Here is a 20,036-nt window from a genome sequence, read left to right on the forward strand (position 1 = left end):
TTGAAATTCTATCTCAACCAGGCTAGACCAAAATCCTTGATCGTTTGGAAAGTAATGCACATTATATGCATGAAATAGTTTTCTTTCTCAATTATAGTTGTGGGGAAAAGCATAAAACTTATTTGTACGAGTTGCTCTTTGAACAATTTAAGAATATATCCTCTAGTGATCTACTTCCTCCAAATCTAGGCATTTCTCGAGTCAAATAGGTCAAAATTTTAATTTTAAAACGTACGTTTTGCAAATATGATTATTTGGTTCGGTAACAACGTTCATTACACTGCCGAGCCCAAAAAAATATCAAATAAAAAATACAGTGGAGATCAAAAATGTCTTTATTATATTTATATTTTCAATAGTGGAGATTAACAGACACTTCCGATATTAATCACATTTCTAGATAACCTTCAACAAACTACAGATGAATTCCCTGACTTTTACAGGTCACATACCGTGAGGAAATCGAATTAAAAAAATAATATATATGAAATAAATAAACATTTATTGAATTTACGAACGAATTAAATTAAAGGAATAACAAATATAGCCTGGCTTTAAATAATATCATATACTACAATTCCTTATATCACAACATCCCAACGGAGGGTCGGAGAAATAAATTACGTAACACAGAAATAGTCGAAAATAAATACAGTTATGTGTATTAAAACTAAATATCACAAAGCCGTTCCCAGGTTCGGACCGAGGAATAACTCCACCCAAACGGGACAGTAAGGGGAGACCGGCCCGCCCCACGTCCACCCGTTGGGGATCGCCAGGTGGGTCAAACCGTGCCGGACAATACCCTTCACTCCGGTGAGCTGTCGTTCCAGTTTACCGTTGTGCAAAATATTAGTGGTGTTATGTATGCTGGTTGGTAGCTTTGGATATATGAAGTTTGTGTTTGTACTGGGAGAGAATACTGGTTTCAAGTCCCCTACGGACAGGAATCCCTCTGGAAAAAAAATCGGAGTATAAATTTGGGTTGTACCTGAAAAATTATAAGTAACGCAATAATATATGGTACTGGATTCTAAGCAAAAAAACTCTACAAAAATAAACATTTCACAGTATCTCTTAAACGAATTAAGATATTCAGTTGCAGTTTACGTCATTTCATTTTTTTCTCAAAAATTGAGCCAGGGATACGAATTTGGTCCACCTTGTACGTTTCACTAAAACTGATATACAGACTGACTCAGTACAAAGAATTTAGGGACATATTTTTGAGGTAAAAATAAAACTTTTTTTCCTATAAATGTGGGTCCACAAATTCTTAGTTTTTGATATACAGGGTGTTAAAGTTTTTTATTTTGTTCGATTTTTTAGAATGTCAAATTTAAAAATGTCATTACTAATGACGCTGCTTGTAGATGGCGCCACCTATAAGGGTACGTTTGAATTAAATTGGAAATAACTTTTTTGCTACCTTATACATTGACATTTCGTATTAGTGCGTTTATTCCCTTATCAATTTTAAGAAAAAAGGATATACTTAGTCGAAATCTCTCAGACCAACAGTTTCCGAGATATTAGCTGATGAAGAGTAGAACGCACACCATATTTTCAAATTTTGTTGACTATTTACGGTGAATAATTTTAATATTTATTTTCACCATATAATCAGTAATGCAATGATCTTGAATTTTAGCTCTTTACATTTTTGTAATACAACTAACCGTTTTGGAAAAAATCACTGCCGACTAAACGGTAGTGTTGTCAATAGTCAGCAGTGAATTTCTTACATATTTAAATTTAGCATCCTAAAAAACCCCCGTACCCCAAGTTTTATTCCAATATTCAAATTTGTTTGGAAATTATTCCTAAAAAATTGAAAAAAATAAAAAACTAACATTCTGTATAATGAAAACTAAGCATTTGTGGACCAGTGGCGGCTCGTCAGGTGACGCATCGCTTCACCTAAAATTTCCATTTGGTTGCGCAATTTAAAATTATTTTTAATTTTATATAAATTTTATAATTCAGGTATAATTCTATATTGTGTTTGTTTGTTTAATATGCAGATATAAACAGAATAGTTGCACGGTGAACGCCTTCTAAAAAAAACATTGCTTTTGTAACAAAAGCGGGGACGCATGGTAATTTATTTATTAGTTCTCGAAACGGATGGGCTAAAATGTAAGATGTTTCAGTCAACACTAATTTATTTAAGTTAAGGGTTTTCAAGTAGGTTTAACGTCGCCACAAGGCCGTCCTCCAAGGCTTCATGAAATTTAACAGTATTTTTGAACAAGTTCACTTAGACTGTTGGGGCCATATGTTGAGCATCTAGTATAAAGAGAAAAATCGATATTTCAAATAACCCGAGAAATGCATTCCAAAGAACGTAGGAATTCCAAGAATAAGTTGTTAGAAGTTGTTAGAAAAATAATAATAGATCAAATAGCTGGTTTTTACGCGGATTTTCCAAGCTATAAGAATAGATTAAATGAGATTGACTAATCCGTCCCGTATTGCAACACGGAGTCACTACAGGAAGGCTAGGGTTACTTGCGAGTTCAGTTAGTAACAGAATTATTTATATAAATGTAAGTCCAGTCAATTAGGTAATTATTAACATAGTACAGTTATACCAAAGCGTCCCGATATTCAGGAGCCCACCAATAAGATAAGAACATAAACTTCTGGACCCAAGAAATGGGCGTGTCGAAGCGAGGTGTCGAATTCAGGAGAGATCTCCGAAAAACAGGCAGTTTTTCCTTGGGTTCCACATTGAGCAGTGTACTTAGTTTTAGAGTCTTGGTTAATTTAATAATGGATAAAGTCATTCCAAATTTTGCTATGGATCGCGCATTCCCTGAATCTCGGTATGCTCTGTCGTGTGTCAATAAATTAATTAATAATGTTGTTCGAGCCCGTTGTGTCATTATTTTGTTTGTTTATTTTGTTTTTATTGGTATTAAAACCCTTCCTGGAAGATTTGGTGTTCCTTTCTTGTTCTTCCAACTTAAGTGTCACCCTATACAACCAACCACTGGATTACCTTGTACATGAGCGACATACGGTAGGTGTCTGGTTTTCATTCTCTGAACGTACAACATTTCTAAGTTCCCACGTATTAATTAAAGTGTAATGATAATTATAAATTCCCTTTCGAGAAGTTAATAGTAAACTCTTTTGTCAGTTAATACCGTTATGATACTGGTCATAGCGGTAGATAGATAAATCAAGAAATAACCCCTCAGGTTACACCTTCGTTGAGCGCGAACATCAACCTCGTACCGTACAACGTTTAGTATAAGCAAGTGATGCAGATCGAAACAGTCTAAATTCCACTTCTCTTCGAACCATTGTTTACGGCAGTTGTCATGGCAACGAGGCGGCCAACATGGGAGAAAATTGGGGGAACGTGTGGAGCGGATTTTGAAGCAACATTGTCATCACCCATCGACTGCCTTTAAACAGTTTATATGATACGCGTCGCCCAGTACACGATTATAACTGTTCTTAGTTAATATTTGTTTTGTATAATAATTGTAGAAATGTTTCCTATGAATATTGGAAATGCCATTTTCCAGATGGAAAATCGAGGACAAAAAAGATTTTTTAAATTGCGAGAGACCTGCGTCTTATTCTCTCGATATGGAAAAAAGGAGAAGTCAAAAGACAATGTGTACGTTCGGAAGTTTTGGAATGAATGGTATTCGGAGTATAAGTGGTTGTGTGGAAGTGTTTATTTAAAAAAGCTTTTCTCTATGCCGTGTTTAATTGTGGGTGTAAAGTCGGGTGTGCGGAATAAGGGGGATTTAACAATTTTGGGAAAGTCACATGAGGCTGTCGTAACCACAAAGCTTCTTTGGATGGAACATACATGTACGGTGAATGGTAATGTTCGCAGAAATCCACAAGCCGAACTAATATTTCTATTTTTTATAAAATCTAAATGAAAATCCTTCTCACGAACGTCAGTTTTTCGGTAACATTCTAAACGCAACTAAAAATTTCCAATTCATTTAAAGCCGTTTGACCTTGAAAATTTGAAAAATTTCACCTTTTTTTTTTCTTTTTAGTCAATCAATGAATATGGTTTACCTATTCTCAATGTCACGATCCGCCACTGTTGTGGACTCATGTTTATAAGAAAAAAAGTCTACAAAATACGCCCCTAAATTCTTTGTACTGAATTTTGAATCAGCCTGTATGTTGTATATGAAACTCTCTATATTACCATAGTTATACATATTTCAGTTTAAATATGTTTGGCAAATTGTTTACTTAAAAAATAACAAGCAATAAATATGCATATTACAACAATAAAATGTGGAAAATATAAAAAAAACATTTCCACCGTATTAATTTTAAATGTAAATATATAAGGACTACCGAGAAATTTTTTTATTTATAACCTAGACTTTGTTTATTTTATATAAATTAAGGAAAAATTTCTTTTAAAATAGTTAAAACAAGGATTCACGTCAATGAACACTTACAGAACATATCATAAAAATTCACAAGCTGACATTTTGTTTATAAAACAATTCCTGTTTACTTTGAGAAAATTATTGACGTTAAAAAATATCGCAAGAAAAATATTTTTGACGGAAACTAACTGTATATTCCCGAAGGTTTTCAACCTCAAAACGTTTACATCCAAATTTAAACTGAAATTGTTTTTAAAAATGACGAAACTTCCTGGAAATTTTTCACTGTTTACTTTGAGACAATTATCAAATTCAAAGAAGAGGTTTTCAACATTAAAAAAATGAAACTTCCTATTTTTCACTACAAGGTACAAAAAAATTGGAAAGGACAAAGACGAGTAACGTATTAGACACAAACAAAATTGTTTTATTACGCACCTGGTTCGTCAACAAGTGACAAGTCCACGAATACCAGCAACATGTCGCCCTCGCACACCAGCTCGGCGATCTTCCTATTTAAAGCTTTGACGTCAGCCTGTTTACTCAACATCAAATTAACCAACTGCAAATTCAGTTCCCCAACGCGGAATGTCGCCACCAACACCTCACAGTCACTCTTCGTCTCCTCTGGACCTTCGTTTAACGATATTAAGTCAATATCAACAACTGCAAAAGATTAAAAGTGAAAAAATTATAAGACATATACATCTCGCAGCGACACACACCGCCATCAGAGTCATATATGAATCCGAGCTTGGAATCATGAACGTCCAGCATGCAAAAATTCCAGTTGTGGTTTCTATCCCTCCATTCTTTAATTCTCTGTAGTCTGGGCTTGTTCAATTCTTCACATATCGTCCGAAGGGCGGTCACATTCATCACGTCTTGCACAGCCACAATGGACCAACTGGAAAAATTAGTAAGTCACGAATAATTAAAATTCTATTCTAAAAAGGCACAAGTCCCAAAACAAACTTCGGACGGTAGACAATTTTGGCAATAACAGTTAATAATGTTACACAACCTTCAAATAAACTTATTCTACATTAGCGTGTTTATTTGGCAACTGTTTTAGATAACGTTTTGTTAAAATTTGTTCTGATCTGTGAACCTTCACAGTAATATGATGAAAACTAAATATGTGAACACAGCACTTTTCGATTTGATGAGTCTAAGTTTGATGTGTGTGTTCACAACATAAATGCATAAAACGAACGACTAGGGAAACCTTGTACGAGGAATGCTTAAACGATGAAATTCTCAACTGGAGATGTTAGATTAAAGGCACCATTAATACAAATAAATATTTGGATACCTTGCAGAGCAATTTACTGCTCACAGTCTCAAAAACTTACAAAAAAAATGGTTTGGATAATGGCATTAAAGTTTTAAGCTGCACCATATCAAAAAGTTTTTGCGAAAGAACCCGCAAAGGACAATTCTTGATCTCAGAAGAAAAATCCAGGAGATTTGGGAATTTTTCACCAAGAAATTTTGTAGATCCTTGGTCGACACTATGTCAAAGACAATTTGCTATAAATTTGTTATAAAGGCCAAAGGTGAAATACTAAATCATTAATAAACTTTTTTGTCCAAACATCTACTTGTCACCAAGGTTGACAAATATCATGATATTTATATAAATATCAAATATTGGATATATATCTTGATATATATCAGATATATGTCAAGTCTTGATATTTATTTTTTTTAATTAATTAGTATAGTATATTATAGTAGCGAAATAAAATTAAGAAACTATTTAGGTAAATATTTTTATTCCAAATATCAAAAACAAGAACGAAAAAATAAGTATAAATTCTGAAAATCTAATAAAAAATATTTGCGTGAATATTAGGTACTACGAAAACTAACCAATTTACAGCAAAGTCAACATAAATTTCATAAATATTAAAAGAAATACAAACACACAGCACCTGCTCGAATTGACTAACACCTGGAGAAATAATGAAATAAAAGTATTCCTTCAATAATTTTACTTTGTTGAGGAATTCGGGGAATCACATAAATAAATACGTTCGTCAACTATTAGCATATAGTTTTGCTGCCATCTGTTTTAGCAATTTTAAACCAGTACGAATCATTATTTAAATTTTTATAAATATCATGATATATATCAAGGAAAAAATATCGTGATAGATATCAATGATATATATCGAATATATATCATTGATATATATAATGCCAACCTTGTTTGTCACATTTTGTAGCTTTTGTTTAATTCTCATTCAGCGGTTTTTATTTTATAAAAAATATGTGTCAATGAGCTTTCTCGACTATTGAATTTGTATTCAACATTATTTGTACTATTGTGTTGAGGTGAACTTTAGAAAACTTTATTTAAAAATTGCATGAAATTTATAATAAATAATATGCCGTTGGAACATTTACTTGTTAGGCCTAGTAGACATCTTTAATACCAACCAGAATAATGAACACTAAATTATATTAATGATTCAAAATATGCTAATGGACTTTTCAATGATATCACACACTCTAATTGACACGGTATTTATGTACCTTCGGAAATCTATTGACAACACACGTATGACCTACCAATTTGCAGATTTTTGTTCCAATTTTAAGGTTTTTTGAGTCAAAAATGTCAAAATTTTTACACACATTTTAATTTTTAAATGCACAACTGTTAATATGATTGGTTTACCTTCTAAATATCAAACTTATTTCTTGATACAATTTTTCAGTATCGTTAAAAATAATGGTCGGCTGTTTCCTTTTTATATTTCTATAAACATTTAAAACTATATATTTTTTTTTAATAACACATTTTTGAATATTTGAAATAATGCAGAAGTTTTTACAAAAAAATTAATTTTCTCAATAATCTACGAATACAAAAGGTATATGGAGAAAAATAAACACTTTAACTGAGCACTCAAGGATGTTGTTACAAATGTACTACTTTATGACAAAAAATATTTAATCCACTTTTCTACACAATTTCTTATTTTGGACTAACATAGGCAAGAATTTATCAAATATAAACTCGGCAAAAAAATTTAAGGAGCAGAGAAATTTCCAAATTTTTTTAGTGACTTTTGAAAGGCAGCAACTTCATGATAATGGTCGTATCAAGAAAAAAAAGAAGCATCTTGAAGCTTGAAGATTCTAGTTTTGAAATATTGAGATGAAAAATTTTTTTGACCGTCACAAAAGGCAAAAATTTTACAATTTTTTTTTAAAATGCCCAAAATTTTTTCTAGCTTAATCAATGCCAAGGTCATTTAGCCTGATTCATCAGCTTCAATTTGTTTTTTTTTTTATTTTCTTTACGATTATTTCTCATTGAGATATCGGCTATTAAGTGAGAAGTCATCTTTTTTTTATCATCGATATCGCATGAAGTAATGATCGTACAATAAAAATGTTTAATGAATAATGCTTTTTATGATATTGAACAGTTTTTTGTGAGTAATATTATCTAATTTAATTATTACCCTGTATATATTTGTTATTATATTATATTCTATTTATGATTTTAATTATGCACATTTTTTTTTACTATTTTATTGTTTTAATGTTTTTTTTTTTTTCTTTCTTTTTCTGTTTTGAGGTGTGTAAACACTGTGTAATAACATGAAATTTAAAAAAAAAACAAACTGAAGGTGGGTTTCAGAAACCTTAATCAATCCTCTTTAAGGACCTTTTGCTATGTTTGAGAAAAAAAACATTTCTTTATATTTACCACTAATTTGAAAAAGTGCGAATAAATGCCATTTTCTGCTGTTTTGGAAAATCAACGACTACTTTGCAAATTTTGCGAAAAGTACCAATGTTCACGGGTTTATTTTTAACTCAATACGTGCCCAGGAGGCCTGTAAATTTTGAAATCGATCGGCCGAACCGTTTTCCTTTCCTAAATCGTTAGTTTTATAAAAAATTAAAGAAGCAGGTTTATTGCTCCTTAAACAGCAATTAATGATTAATCAAATATCGAAAAAAAAAATTGAAAATGTTGAAAACAAAAATTCAAAATTTTGATTTTAAATTTTCAAAAATTTGATTTTTTTTTCAATATTTTGTTCTTTTTTTCGATATTTGATGAGTATTTAACACAAAACTGTGAGAAAAATAATGCAAAAAAAATTTGTTTCATTTTTAATTAGTAACAAATTTGCCCCTTTAATTTTTTATAAAACTTTGATGATTTCAAAATTTACAGGTCTCATGGGCATGTATTGAACTAAAAAAAAAATATACAAACATTGACACTTTTTGCAATATTTGCAAAGTAGTCGTTGATTTTCCAAAACAGCAGAAAAACTCATTATTTTGCACTGTTTCAAATTAATGCTGAATATAAAAAACATTTTTTTCTCAAACATAGTAAAAGGTCCTTGAAGAGAATTGATTCAGGTCTCTAAAACCCACCTTCTGTTCGCTATACAATCATGATAAAAAAAGGTTACTTTATTCAATCGCCGATATCTCAATGAGAAATAATCGTACAGAAAATAAAAATAATAAATGGAAGCTGATGAATGACCCAGGCATTGATTAAGTCCGAAAATAAATTTCTGAGCCCATGTGCAGTTTTGAAAAATAAAAGATTACAAATTCCAATGTTTTTCCAATCACAACTTCTCAAGTGGATTAGAAAACTCTAAAATCACTTTCTAGAGGGGCACCTCGATGTTAGGGTCAAAAAACGAACTAATCCAAGAATTTTGACGAGACTCCGATTCAGTGGAACAAAATGCTATCTCGCCACTTTTTCTGTGATAAAAATCGTAAAATAAAGTTTCTAAAATATTGTTTAAATATTTAGAAAGAAAAAAATTGTTCATTATACATAATTAACATTTGTAAATAAATATTTTATGAGTTAGCCTTATAAGTTTTTCTGAAAAAATATTTTTTGTTTAAAATTTTTGTAAATAACTGCTGTGTATTTTAATGTTTAATGTTTTAATAATTCCTATGCATATTTTAATGTTGATTAAGTTTCATCTTTACTACCAAAAAAATCGAGCAACATATTTATTCCAAGAAGATTTTATATATTAAACGATTCAAGCTTCAATGTAAATAAAAGTGTCGATTAAATATTTCCAAAAATGCACTTTGCAACAATAAAAAATAAGTCATATATCAATTAATCCCTATCAAACAAAGCCCAAAATATAAAGAACAACTTCATTGTAATTCGACATGCATATCAAGTACACATAAATTACAATTGCCCATTATTATTATTAAGCATGACTGATTGATAGATTGTTAAACGGGGCATTGTTACACGTAGTGATAACTTAAAAATAGTATACATTATGAGCAATAATGTTTTATGAAGCTCCATACCCTTATCAGAGCTCTTATCAAAAATTAACATGATGTTTTAATAGAAGGATTAATTTTGTGACAAATGTTATCAACAAAATTTCCTGTTTCGTCTAGTATGACATAATAGGGCAAAAATGAAGGCCTAATAGAGAACATTCTACATCAATCAATCTTTAAATGCGAGGTTAAATAGAACACCCACAGATTTATTATTTATCATGAAGTGTTATTTCAAAGGCGGATATAAAATTCCTACTACTTAATGTTTGGATTATAGGATTCGTAAAAATTATTTAATTCAAATCTAAAAATATTATTTCAAAGTTGCGATGTATTAGAAGAAAATATGATTCCAATTTTTATTTGGCAGAGAAGTTGTAGTTTATTTATAACTGTTTAGTAATAAGCTTCTGTAGTAGTCAAGATTAATAAATGGGATGGTCCGAGATAATGCGCAAATATTTATTTTTTAGATCCGAAATTTATTTTCTAACGTTTACATTTTTATCATGTATTTGTATAAAATGATGTTTTAGTAATTTATTATGTATATTTAAAGCACAACTGCAATATTACTATCAGACTTTTATTTCCTCAAGTAAACGCTGCTTTATCATTTTTTACATTCCAGAACATTTTTAATTTAAAATAAACATACAAATAAATATGTTTGCGGTTTAAAAAATGCTATAAACCTTCATGGAATATGTGTAAACATTTTTGTAAACGGAACTTATTTATTTTAAAATATTCACAAAATATTGTTTTAAAATATTTGTATACCTACTAGAAAATATTTTCTAAAGTATCTAAAATAACGTAAGTATCTAAAGACGAGACACTTTTAGGAAAAAATTTGTATGTAAGAAAAATAGTAAAATTGCAACTTTCTGTATCGCATATAAAATAGTTGAAAAAACTTACCCATTTTCCAAAATAGTCCTGCAAATCACCTCTTTAACCCCCAAATTGTTCGCTTTCTCATACGAAAACTCGTGCATATTCCAAGAACCCATTCTGATGGCCGGCTCACCATTCCTACTGAACTTAAAATCTTCCTGAAGCACAGGCCTAGGAGAGTACGCAGACAGAAGTTCGAATATATCGAATGTTGAGGAATGGGTGAGGCCGTTCGTTAAGGGTAACTTTAATGGTACGCTACTACACCTGCCGTTTTGATACGGCATCGTATATCCGTTGGTTAATATGCTTGGTCTTGGCTCCTCCGTTTCAGAGGTATCGTTCTCATAATTTTCGACAGTAAGGAATCTGCTTATGTTGTGCAGCCTCATGCGGTCTATGTTTTTTATTTTTTTCAAATCCTCTACCTACGACAAAATAATATTTAACTCGAATGTCTAAAATAATTTGACATACATAAAAATATTACTTCGGGGAGTGTTTTTTTTGTGGTTGCATATTCAATACATTAATTTTCGTTTCTTTTGATTGTTAAAATTGCTAAATATAACAAAATGTTTCTAATTTAACTGACCTTGATGGCTTTAAATCATTAGTATATTTGAAAATATATTGTTTGCCTAATAAATACGCAATTATCAAACAAAGAAAACTATATACATAAAATATTAATAAAAATTGAATCATATGTGAACTCGTTTACATATTTTATATAATAGATGTAAATTATATGATTATTGTTAACTAATAATGTGACAACATATACTAAACAATAAATATTAGGTATTCTACAAAAACTGAAATATTTTTTTTTTTGTGGAAAATTATTCATATTGGATTACTACAAAATCCTACACAAAGAACAGTTATTAAAACAATTTATCTACAGATAAAACAAATTCCATTTTAAAAATAATGTAGACTCAGCTAACGTCAACATTTAATCATACTAACCTGTCGAAAGGGTCCCCTTTTATTCCTGTAATGTACAATCGCAGCTGCGATTTCTTGTGTGACGCCGTGGACAGTTTGAAGTTCAAATACAGTGGCTTTATTAATATTAATAAGCTTATTGGATTTCACTGTAAGCCGAGAGTCAGTACTACGCAAACTATCATAACTGGGAGCTCTAGAAGATGCACAACTATGGTTTTTTCTTGAAGATACACATATTTCCGGGCGGATCATTTGGAGTTTATCCGCTCCTACGCCTCGTACTAATGCTAGGTCCTCAGTTTTCCTGAATCTACCTATAGCTTTTCTATGCTCCACTATACTCCTTGCTATTTCACGGTTCACCCCCGGCAGGGTCATTAGCTCTTCTTCACTGGCTATATTTATATTCAACTGTTCTATTCTATCGTCATTGTCATTTATTGTGAAGGTATGGCTTAAATGATGCTTCGGTTGGACAGACCTTCTAAAGGAAGAACGGAGGGACTTCCTTCGGCCTCTCGGTAAGCTTGGATTTTGACCCATATCTGATGGATACTGTACCATTAGCACACCTCCTTTACGTGTGAGAAAAGATGAGTAACTAATCCAACTTGTTCCTTAACAGATAAGCTATCTAGCACTTCGTATTAGACGAAGGAGTCAGCATTATTCACGTGATGATTTTAAAAATAACATTTTAGATTCGAAGTATCACACCTCACGCAACTGTCTGTACGATAGTTCTTTGCACTTTATCAATCAAGTGCATGATTACCGTACACCGACTGTTATCACAGGATTACTGGGTACAACTTTTATATGGATGTTTTTCAGCTAGCATCGTCAATGACGTCTATTTGATACGTCGATTTTCCATGTGATAATTAGAATAGAATAAAGAACATGAAATTTGATCCATGTAAAACTTCAAGATGAATTTACAAAAGATTTATTCTACTAAGATTGTCGCCAAATAATATTACAGCAAAATTAAATTGTCATAATTTCTAAAATTTCTAATTGCGAGATACTAAACACTTCAAAATCACTAAACAAATTGATAAAGGACAACCAAACCACAGAAAACAAAAAACAGATTTGAATCTTATCGAATCACTCCAATCTAGAAGTAAAAGTAAAAGTGATCTATGATACTGTAAAGGAATCTACATTACCAACTACAAGAAAAGAACAGAGATTATAAAAATTAACTATTGAAATTTAAATCCACCGATGGACTTCACCACAAATGTGAAAATTTAATAAAGCCATAATCTATATACAAAATGTGTCATAAAAAAATTAACGTTTTAATTATATCCGTTTAATATAGTAGCGCCACCTATTATTAATTTGTAATAGCAACTGCATGGGCGTAGGGATTAGGAACTCAACTACACTACTTAAGTTGTAATAATCATTTAACATTCTTCGTTGAAAATTTTAGTTAATAAAGAATACAACATGTTTTCATATAATTTGAAATTGGTATTATTATTTTCACAGACTTCTATAATATACTAACTAGAAGTCTGTGATTATTTTGTATAAAATGTTCCTTCTGAGGAACTGCATTGAAATGAAGGTCGTTTCCTTAGCAACCAATTGTTTGTATTTACCCGTCAGCTTAACATTTCTTTTCAATTTCATAACCTTAATCTAATAAAATAATTTCATATCTGTAACAGAGACAACCCATCTGTAAGTCGTAGCACAGAATATCCTAGTTGGTCGTAGATTGATGTTAATCATAAATAAATGTTTCGTTACCTGCGGTTAAATATAATGAACATTTGGTTTCAATAAAAATGTCTGCGGATGATTACAAATGGCATTTTGACTATGTAAGATTAGCTTGGGATGCTGGATTTTCATTTGAAAAATACAAATATTCAAATTTAGATAAAAATAAAATATGTAAGTCAATGAAAATCATTTTAAAATGTTTTCTAAAGTAAATTTATATTTTAGGTTTGGTCGATATAGATCGCATAATAAAAGAGAGAGATGTAGCCTCAGTAGAAAGATTTCTATCCACAGTTGTTCAGTATGTCTTAGAAAACGACCAGGCGGAGTTATTAGATACCAACTTTGTTAAAATGTTTAGAATAAGTCAGTTGTCAGTAGAATATTTATTATTTTGTAAAAAGTATTTGGATAATACTGTAGTATTGCTTAAAAAGGAAATATCTAAATTAAAAGAGGTAATAAAGATCGACATATGAACCTATTTATTTTGAAACTTTACCTTTTAGGAAAATAAAGAATTAAAGTTGTTTGTGGAGGAACTAGAAACTCACATATCTGCACTGACCAAACATAGTTGTGTTGCCACATTTAAATGTGACAAATGTCCTAAGGCTTTTTCTAGTGAAGAGTATTTAAATTCGCATATAAAAAGGAGACATAACGATGAAAATAGAACTTCTACAAATGCAGAAACCGATCAGTTGCAGTCAGAAATAAAGCAGTTAAAAGAAAGGTTAAACATTACAGAGAAGTTATTACAAGAGAAGGATGAACAAACACAAAATGTCAAGTTAAAAGAGAATGAAAATGAAAATAAACTAAAAGTTATCGAAATATTGGAAAAATTTGAGAAGTTTAAAGATAAGGTAGAATATGATATAAAGATGTTGCAAATAGAAAAGAATTTTTATGAGGAAAAGTACAGCAAATTGTTTGATGTGGTTTTAGAATCGAATAAAAAAGAAAACGTAAACACCGAATCTTCACAGCAACCACGGTCAGTAAGCAAAGATCAGATACAACAACAAGAAAAAAGTTTTCTAGAACATATTGTTGACAAAATCGAAACTACTACACAGACCGAAAAGGAAAATATCCCAACAAAAAACTTACAAATTGAAACAGTGCACAATAAAAATATTTTTGAATTTAAAGACATGGATAAAGATTCTGATAGCACGCTTGAAAAAAACAATATACAAGACACCATAGAACAGAAAATAACTCAATTTGAAGAGCAACTAGAGTCAAAGGTATGTAATTATTCAAAAGCGGGAGTATTTCAGTAAATAAGAATATGTTTCAGATCTCGTCAGGTCTGAATAATATAGAAAAACAGATGCAAGCATTTTGGGGCAAATTGTCGGAGATTGAATTACAAAGGGAAGTCAAGGTTGAAGAAGAAGTTCAAATTACACCACCGCAGGAACTCATTCGAACAGAAACATCAAAACCGAAAATTAAACCCAGAATGAAATTTAGTAAGCCATCAAAATTAGTAGGTAGAAACGAAGACAATGCTAAAAAAATAAAGGCAGAAATCGAAAGAATGTATGTTAAGCCAGAAACTACGGCAGTATCGGTAAAAAATATATCAGAAAGCAACTTGAAAAAAATATCAAATGTATTATACAACAGTTCACCTTCGCCTGAATTGCAGAAGAGAAGCAGCTCTGACAGTACAAGTGATTCCGAGAGTAGTAGTGTTGAAGTTGAACCAAAGAAAGTACATGATGCTAAACCATCTGTCTCAACATTAGGAAAACGATCTCTTACTAGGTAATATTCAGCCAAATATTCAAATTTACAAAAAATACTTGACAAATTTTTACTATTTTATGCGATCTGTATTAAATAGGGTTGTTCCCATTTCTTTTAAATAATTTTTTGCAAAAATTTGCATTTAATATTTAATTTAAAAAAACCGGTCAGATCATTTTTAGTTTTTAAAAAAGTGGTTATTTTATTTCTCAAAATTAAAAATAATTCTTGAGTCTCAGAAAACATGGGAATTATTAGTCAAGTTCTAACATCATCCATTTAAACTTTACTTCAAAATAAAGTCAACGTTAAAAAAAATGTTTTAGATTTTAATTCTTTTCAACTGATTTAATTGTGGTGCATTCATTTTTATTTTGGACTCCTTACATATTTTTTAGAGTACATATTTATCAGTATTACAAGTTGAGTTAATGATTCCAACTAAAAATTCCACATATTTTGGAAAAATATATTTTTTTTAATTTTGGCTTGTTAAAGTACCTAATGCCATTTTCTCTTATACCAAAAGTCTCCAAGTATTTATGTTGCTTTTTTAAATTAAGACAAACGAACCTTATTCGAAATTAAAAGTTTGTTTTTTTCTAAAATCATAGTGTTTTCCCTTTTGATATAAACATTTTTTCATTTTAAAAAATTTTCAAATTTCCTGAAAACTGGAATTATCAGGGAATTTTTTGGCTAAAATTTGGTATACACCCAGATTAACACATATTTTTTCACTTTTTGATTGTTTTTAAAAAATGAAGTACAAAATATATATGTAACATTATATCAATTATTATGTGATTATTACTATTGGCCACTATTGGCACCACCAATTTAACAACATAATAAGATTTAACTGGATTCCTAACGTAAATGCAATAAAAATTCTGAAGCTTCCAGTCATCATTCCTCCTCTTGAATTTTATATTGAGGAATTTCAATACAACATGAAAAATATACAGGGTGTCTGGTAAATAATGGATAAACTTTTAATCGTGGATGGGGGACCCTAAGGTCATTCAGAAAATCGGCTTTTATCTTAGTACAGTCTCTTTGTTTTTCAGTTATTTCGTTCTTTTTTTCGGAATTTTCGCCATAGGTTACTTTATTATGGTCACTACGACCACAAGAGAACGTATTATCTTTCAGTTATTTTGCATAATATTCTTGAATTGTGTTATCACAATTTTTAACTAGCAATAGTAGTTCTTGTTTAAAAAAATCAGACAATTTGAACATTTACTGTAATTTTTAAATAAAATTAAGTAATAACTGAAAAATACGTTTTCTTGTGGCCTAGTGACCAATAAAGTAACCTATGGCGCAAATTTTGAAAAAAAAAGAACAGAAGTAACTGAAAAACGAAGGGACTTTGTATTAAGAGAAAAACTTTAGGGTCCCCCATTCACAGTTAAAAGTTATCCATTATTTACTGGACACCCGATGTATGTTTTATGTTGAATTTCAGTTGCGGAAACGACCTTATTGTTCTTAATAAATTTTAGTTTAAAAAAAGCAGCTCAAAGCAAAGAGGTAACCGAGAAGTTACGTGAAGAAATAAATAATATTATAAACAACAGACTTCAAGATATCGGTATTTCCCCTAATTGGAATGGCATACCTCAGAAAACATTCGAAAAAGCTATGGAAATTGTCCGACATCAAGCAAATATAACAAAAAAGGTATTTTACAGTACCATTCGGAGACCTCTTTATTTAACTCTTTCTTTATTTCAGTCATATCCCGAATTTGATTCTATCAAAAAATCTATTGAAAAGTCTTTGAAAGATAATAAGGATATAGCTCAAAAAACGAGAAATCGTGTTACTCCGACTAACAAGCAAGCAAACGTAATAAATATCAGATATAGAAAAAAGCCAAAGGAATTAAAGTAAGCAAAACTTTTATAGCCAATGGAGTTATATGACTTAAAATTTCAGTTCTCATTTTCTTACGAATGATTAGTCTGGTTTTGACGGTTTTATTTTTTTCAAACAAACTTCTAGCAGTGTTGTTACTAAAAAATAAACCTATATCCTTTTTAAGGGACGAGTTAATTTTGCGAAATTAATTTTTCTTTCAGATCCGAAGCCGAGAGCAAATCTTTAGTAACTATCAAGAATAGATCCCTCTACGACACGGACAGTGACAGCGAAGACCTACGACGTCCTACCACTCAAGTTAAATCACCTAAAAAGCTGTGGGAAGCCGCTCCTTCGTATTCCGCAGTGATTCAGGAGCTTAAGGCATCTCAAACCAAAAACGTAGACACTGACTCCGACGTTAACTCAATTATACTTCCAAAGGAAGATGTAGCAAACGACATGCATACTAAAAGCGCCTTAAAAAATTACCCCTCTATGGGATCTTTAACGAAAAAGAAAGTATTGTTCGATATCGAGAGCGATAAGATTGAAGTAGATAAAGAAGCAAGGGGTAGTTTAACGAGCATCGATAGTTCCGACGTTCTCAAAGAGGGTGATAACGAGAAGAAAATGAAGAAAAACGAGAGCAGTTTGTCGGATTTCGATTTTAGTGAATTATAAGGAAAATAGGAAATATTTATTTTTATTTACAATTACTGTAACAAGGTTTAAATATGCAAAATAAATTTATTTTTCTAAAACTATTTTATTTAAACGAAGAAACTACGAAGTAAATAAACTCGTCTTAAGATAGTTTTTGCAACAATTCCATTTTCTTGTTGTACTCGGCTGATAGAATCTGTACGTTTCTTTTTTTGTTAGCCAGTTTCTTGTTGATCTCCTCAAAATCTTTATATTCGTATATATCGGCAAAAACAAGTTTCAAAATCTTTGGCCTTTCGTATGCGCTTAAGTTGTTTGGAGATTGCTTCAGTTTTTCGTAAGTTTTCTCAAGTTGAGCTGCGGTGTCTTCAATCGAAAGCAGTTCAGTATTCAAGTCAGTCAATAGGTTGGTTAGGGTTTCTCCTTGCTAAGAATTTATATTTAAAATAGGCGAATATACTTATACAAAGTATACTTACAAACTGAGAATAGAGCGCTTTTAATTCATTGTCCATATCTGTCATTTTCTTAATAAAATCATCGCTTAAAAAATCAAAATGTTAACGAAACTGTCACATAGATGTATTGATTTGCTTACGATCTTTGTTGAAGTTCTTGATTTAGTTGTGAAATGCTTTCCTGCACGATTTTCTGTTGCTTGTTTAAGATGGACAATTTATTGTATATCTCATTCAATTTCTGTAGATTTTTGTCTAAAGTAAATTTTAGTTCTAATAAGTTCTCACTTCTTTCATTTCTTTCTTTAATCAAATTTTTGTAGGAATTGAACTGCTTTTGGAGTTTAATAGTAATTTCATTTGTTTCGTCGAGGGACTTTTTTATATTTACATCCTAGAAAAAAACAGTTATTATTCTGTATACAGAAATTCCATTAAATAAATCATATTAAAAGAAACATAAAAATTATAAATTCAAATATTTTTATTTTTGTGTGAAGTTCCTAGATTGATCTCTTTGATTATTTCCCTGTGTAAAGTCCCTAGACTGACCACGGAATACATACAAAGTGTGCAAGTTTTTTTTCCCAAAAAGAGTATGCTTGAACCCAGCCACTTAGAAGCAGGTAACTTAATTTTTTTAAAGTATTTTATATTCGAAGGTATAAACAACCTCCAGAGCGATAAGCTATACAGCAATTTATTTTAAAATTTTCATCCATTGCAATGTTTTGACTGAATCAAAAGTAATAGTTTATAGTTTACAACAAGATATTTTCAGATATTTTACAAGTTAAACAAAATGCAGAGCAATTCTGTCTCATTGTGTGATAAAAATCATGCAATTTTATCCCCGTAATTTTATATCATCAATCAATAACAATAAAGAAATAATTTATGGTGCGCCCATATTTTTTGTATTGTATGATGACATGGGCGACATCTACATAGTAATAGTAAAAGTAGGTACTCTATGAAAAACGATATCACAGAGAATAAAGTTTCTTTAATAAACAAATATTTAAAAATTAATTATAGTAATTTTTGTTTGCAGTAAATCTGAACATAATTAAATTTTTTATAAATAAGTTTGAAATATAACCTTGACTCTTAGCTTTTACATTATGTAGGTACAGTAGATAGATACTCGCATGAGTAACTACATAAATACTCATATGGACATACTTAAACCTACCACAGGTAGGCATTTGCCAAATAATAATTTAAATGGTACGGAAATGTAAATACACTTACCCAGCTAATGACATTAACCTTTGACGTAAGACAAAATATTAACTTACCTGAAGTTCACATCCTTCTAAAATCGACTGGTAGTCGAATTCGGGTTTTACGCCTAACATTTTTATTTAATGAAGTTTTTTTTTATTTTGATAATATCAACTTTTCGAATAAATATTTAATCAATAACATTAAGAAAATTAAATAACGTTAATAATATTGTGTTGTTTTTTTGTTTTAATAGTTGTCTTATGCACAGCCACCTGCAATAAACGAGTCTACTGATTCGGGCATTTGGCGTTATTTAAAAATTTTCTCGGCATATGTAGGTATTATATCATTTATTTAATGTTGTAAATAAATAGATAGGAAGGATTGTTCATAAGTATGGTTCCATGGCAGGTATGCGACTTATACTCGTAGGTACGAGTTTCGATTAAAAAACTTTGTTGTATTGTTGTTTATAAGTTTCCTCCCTCGAACAATCGGAGAATCGGATAATACGCCACGGCATGTAAAACAGTCCCATTAAAAATCATCATGCATATAGCGGACACTCTTCGCATAACAAGACGAAATGTAGGGTGATAAATTAAACTCCTACACAGAGTCCCAGCGTAATAAAGCGGCAGAGAGTGCGTAAGGCGACTAGAATTTTGAACATTAAAGCGCTAAATTGCCCAATTACCTAAACCGTGACGAAAACCATGCTAACAATTAAACTTTTATT

General features: G+C 30.7%; 3 protein-coding genes across 3 annotated transcripts; 1 reads left to right on the top strand and 2 right to left on the bottom strand.

Moving 5' to 3' along the window:
• Window positions 1–317: 317 nt before the first annotated feature.
• On the bottom strand, window positions 318–12,625 carry LOC108903616 (endonuclease/exonuclease/phosphatase family domain-containing protein 1). Its single transcript, XM_018705849.1, has 5 exons — window positions 11,583–12,625; window positions 10,632–11,035; window positions 5,108–5,289; window positions 4,821–5,048; window positions 318–955 (listed from the first exon to the last, which is right to left on the bottom strand). The coding sequence occupies exons 1-5, from the start codon at window positions 12,126–12,128 to the stop codon at window positions 678–680; spliced, it is 1,638 nt and encodes a 545-aa protein (XP_018561365.1). The 5' UTR covers window positions 12,129–12,625; the 3' UTR covers window positions 318–677.
• Window positions 12,626–13,258: 633 nt separating this feature from the next.
• On the top strand, window positions 13,259–17,669 carry LOC108903558 (zinc finger protein DZIP1). The gene is made up of 7 exons (XM_018705782.1): window positions 13,259–13,481; window positions 13,536–13,768; window positions 13,820–14,566; window positions 14,620–15,092; window positions 16,586–16,763; window positions 16,818–16,972; window positions 17,165–17,669. Exons 1-7 carry the CDS (start codon window positions 13,373–13,375, stop codon window positions 17,625–17,627), a joined length of 2,358 nt encoding a protein of 785 aa, XP_018561298.1. The 5' UTR covers window positions 13,259–13,372; the 3' UTR covers window positions 17,628–17,669.
• LOC108903603 lies at window positions 17,669–18,504 on the bottom strand. The gene is made up of 3 exons (XM_018705834.1): window positions 18,208–18,504; window positions 18,089–18,152; window positions 17,669–18,036 (listed from the first exon to the last, which is right to left on the bottom strand). The coding sequence occupies exons 2-3, from the start codon at window positions 18,131–18,133 to the stop codon at window positions 17,752–17,754; spliced, it is 330 nt and encodes a 109-aa protein (XP_018561350.1). The 5' UTR covers window positions 18,134–18,152; window positions 18,208–18,504; the 3' UTR covers window positions 17,669–17,751.
• Between the last annotated feature and the right edge of the window lie 1,532 nt (window positions 18,505–20,036).

This window comes from Anoplophora glabripennis, unplaced genomic scaffold, assembly GCF_000390285.2.
Source record: "Anoplophora glabripennis isolate ALB-LARVAE unplaced genomic scaffold, Agla_2.0 scaffold127, whole genome shotgun sequence".
NCBI lineage: Eukaryota > Metazoa > Arthropoda > Insecta > Coleoptera > Cerambycidae > Anoplophora > Anoplophora glabripennis.

Coding starts and splice junctions, on each gene's coding strand:
- LOC108903616 (XM_018705849.1), bottom strand. CDS start 12,128: ATGGTACAGTATCCATCAGATATGGGTCAAAATCCAAGCTTACCGAGA. Junction 11,036..11,582: donor AAAGGGGACCCTTTCGACAG/GTTAGTATGATT, acceptor ATTTTGTCGTAG/GTAGAGGATTTGAAAAAAAT. Junction 5,290..10,631: donor AGGACTATTTTGGAAAATGG/GTAAGTTTTTTC, acceptor TAATTTTTCCAG/TTGGTCCATTGTGGCTGTGC.
- LOC108903558 (XM_018705782.1), top strand. CDS start 13,373: ATGTCTGCGGATGATTACAAATGGCATTTTGACTATGTAAGATTAGCT. Junction 13,482..13,535: donor TTTAGATAAAAATAAAATAT/GTAAGTCAATGA, acceptor TTTATATTTTAG/GTTTGGTCGATATAGATCGC. Junction 15,093..16,585: donor GGAAAACGATCTCTTACTAG/GTAATATTCAGC, acceptor AATAAATTTTAG/TTTAAAAAAAGCAGCTCAAA.
- LOC108903603 (XM_018705834.1), bottom strand. CDS start 18,133: ATGACAGATATGGACAATGAATTAAAAGCGCTCTATTCTCAGTTT. Junction 18,037..18,088: donor AAGCGCTCTATTCTCAGTTT/GTAAGTATACTT, acceptor ATAAATTCTTAG/CAAGGAGAAACCCTAACCAA.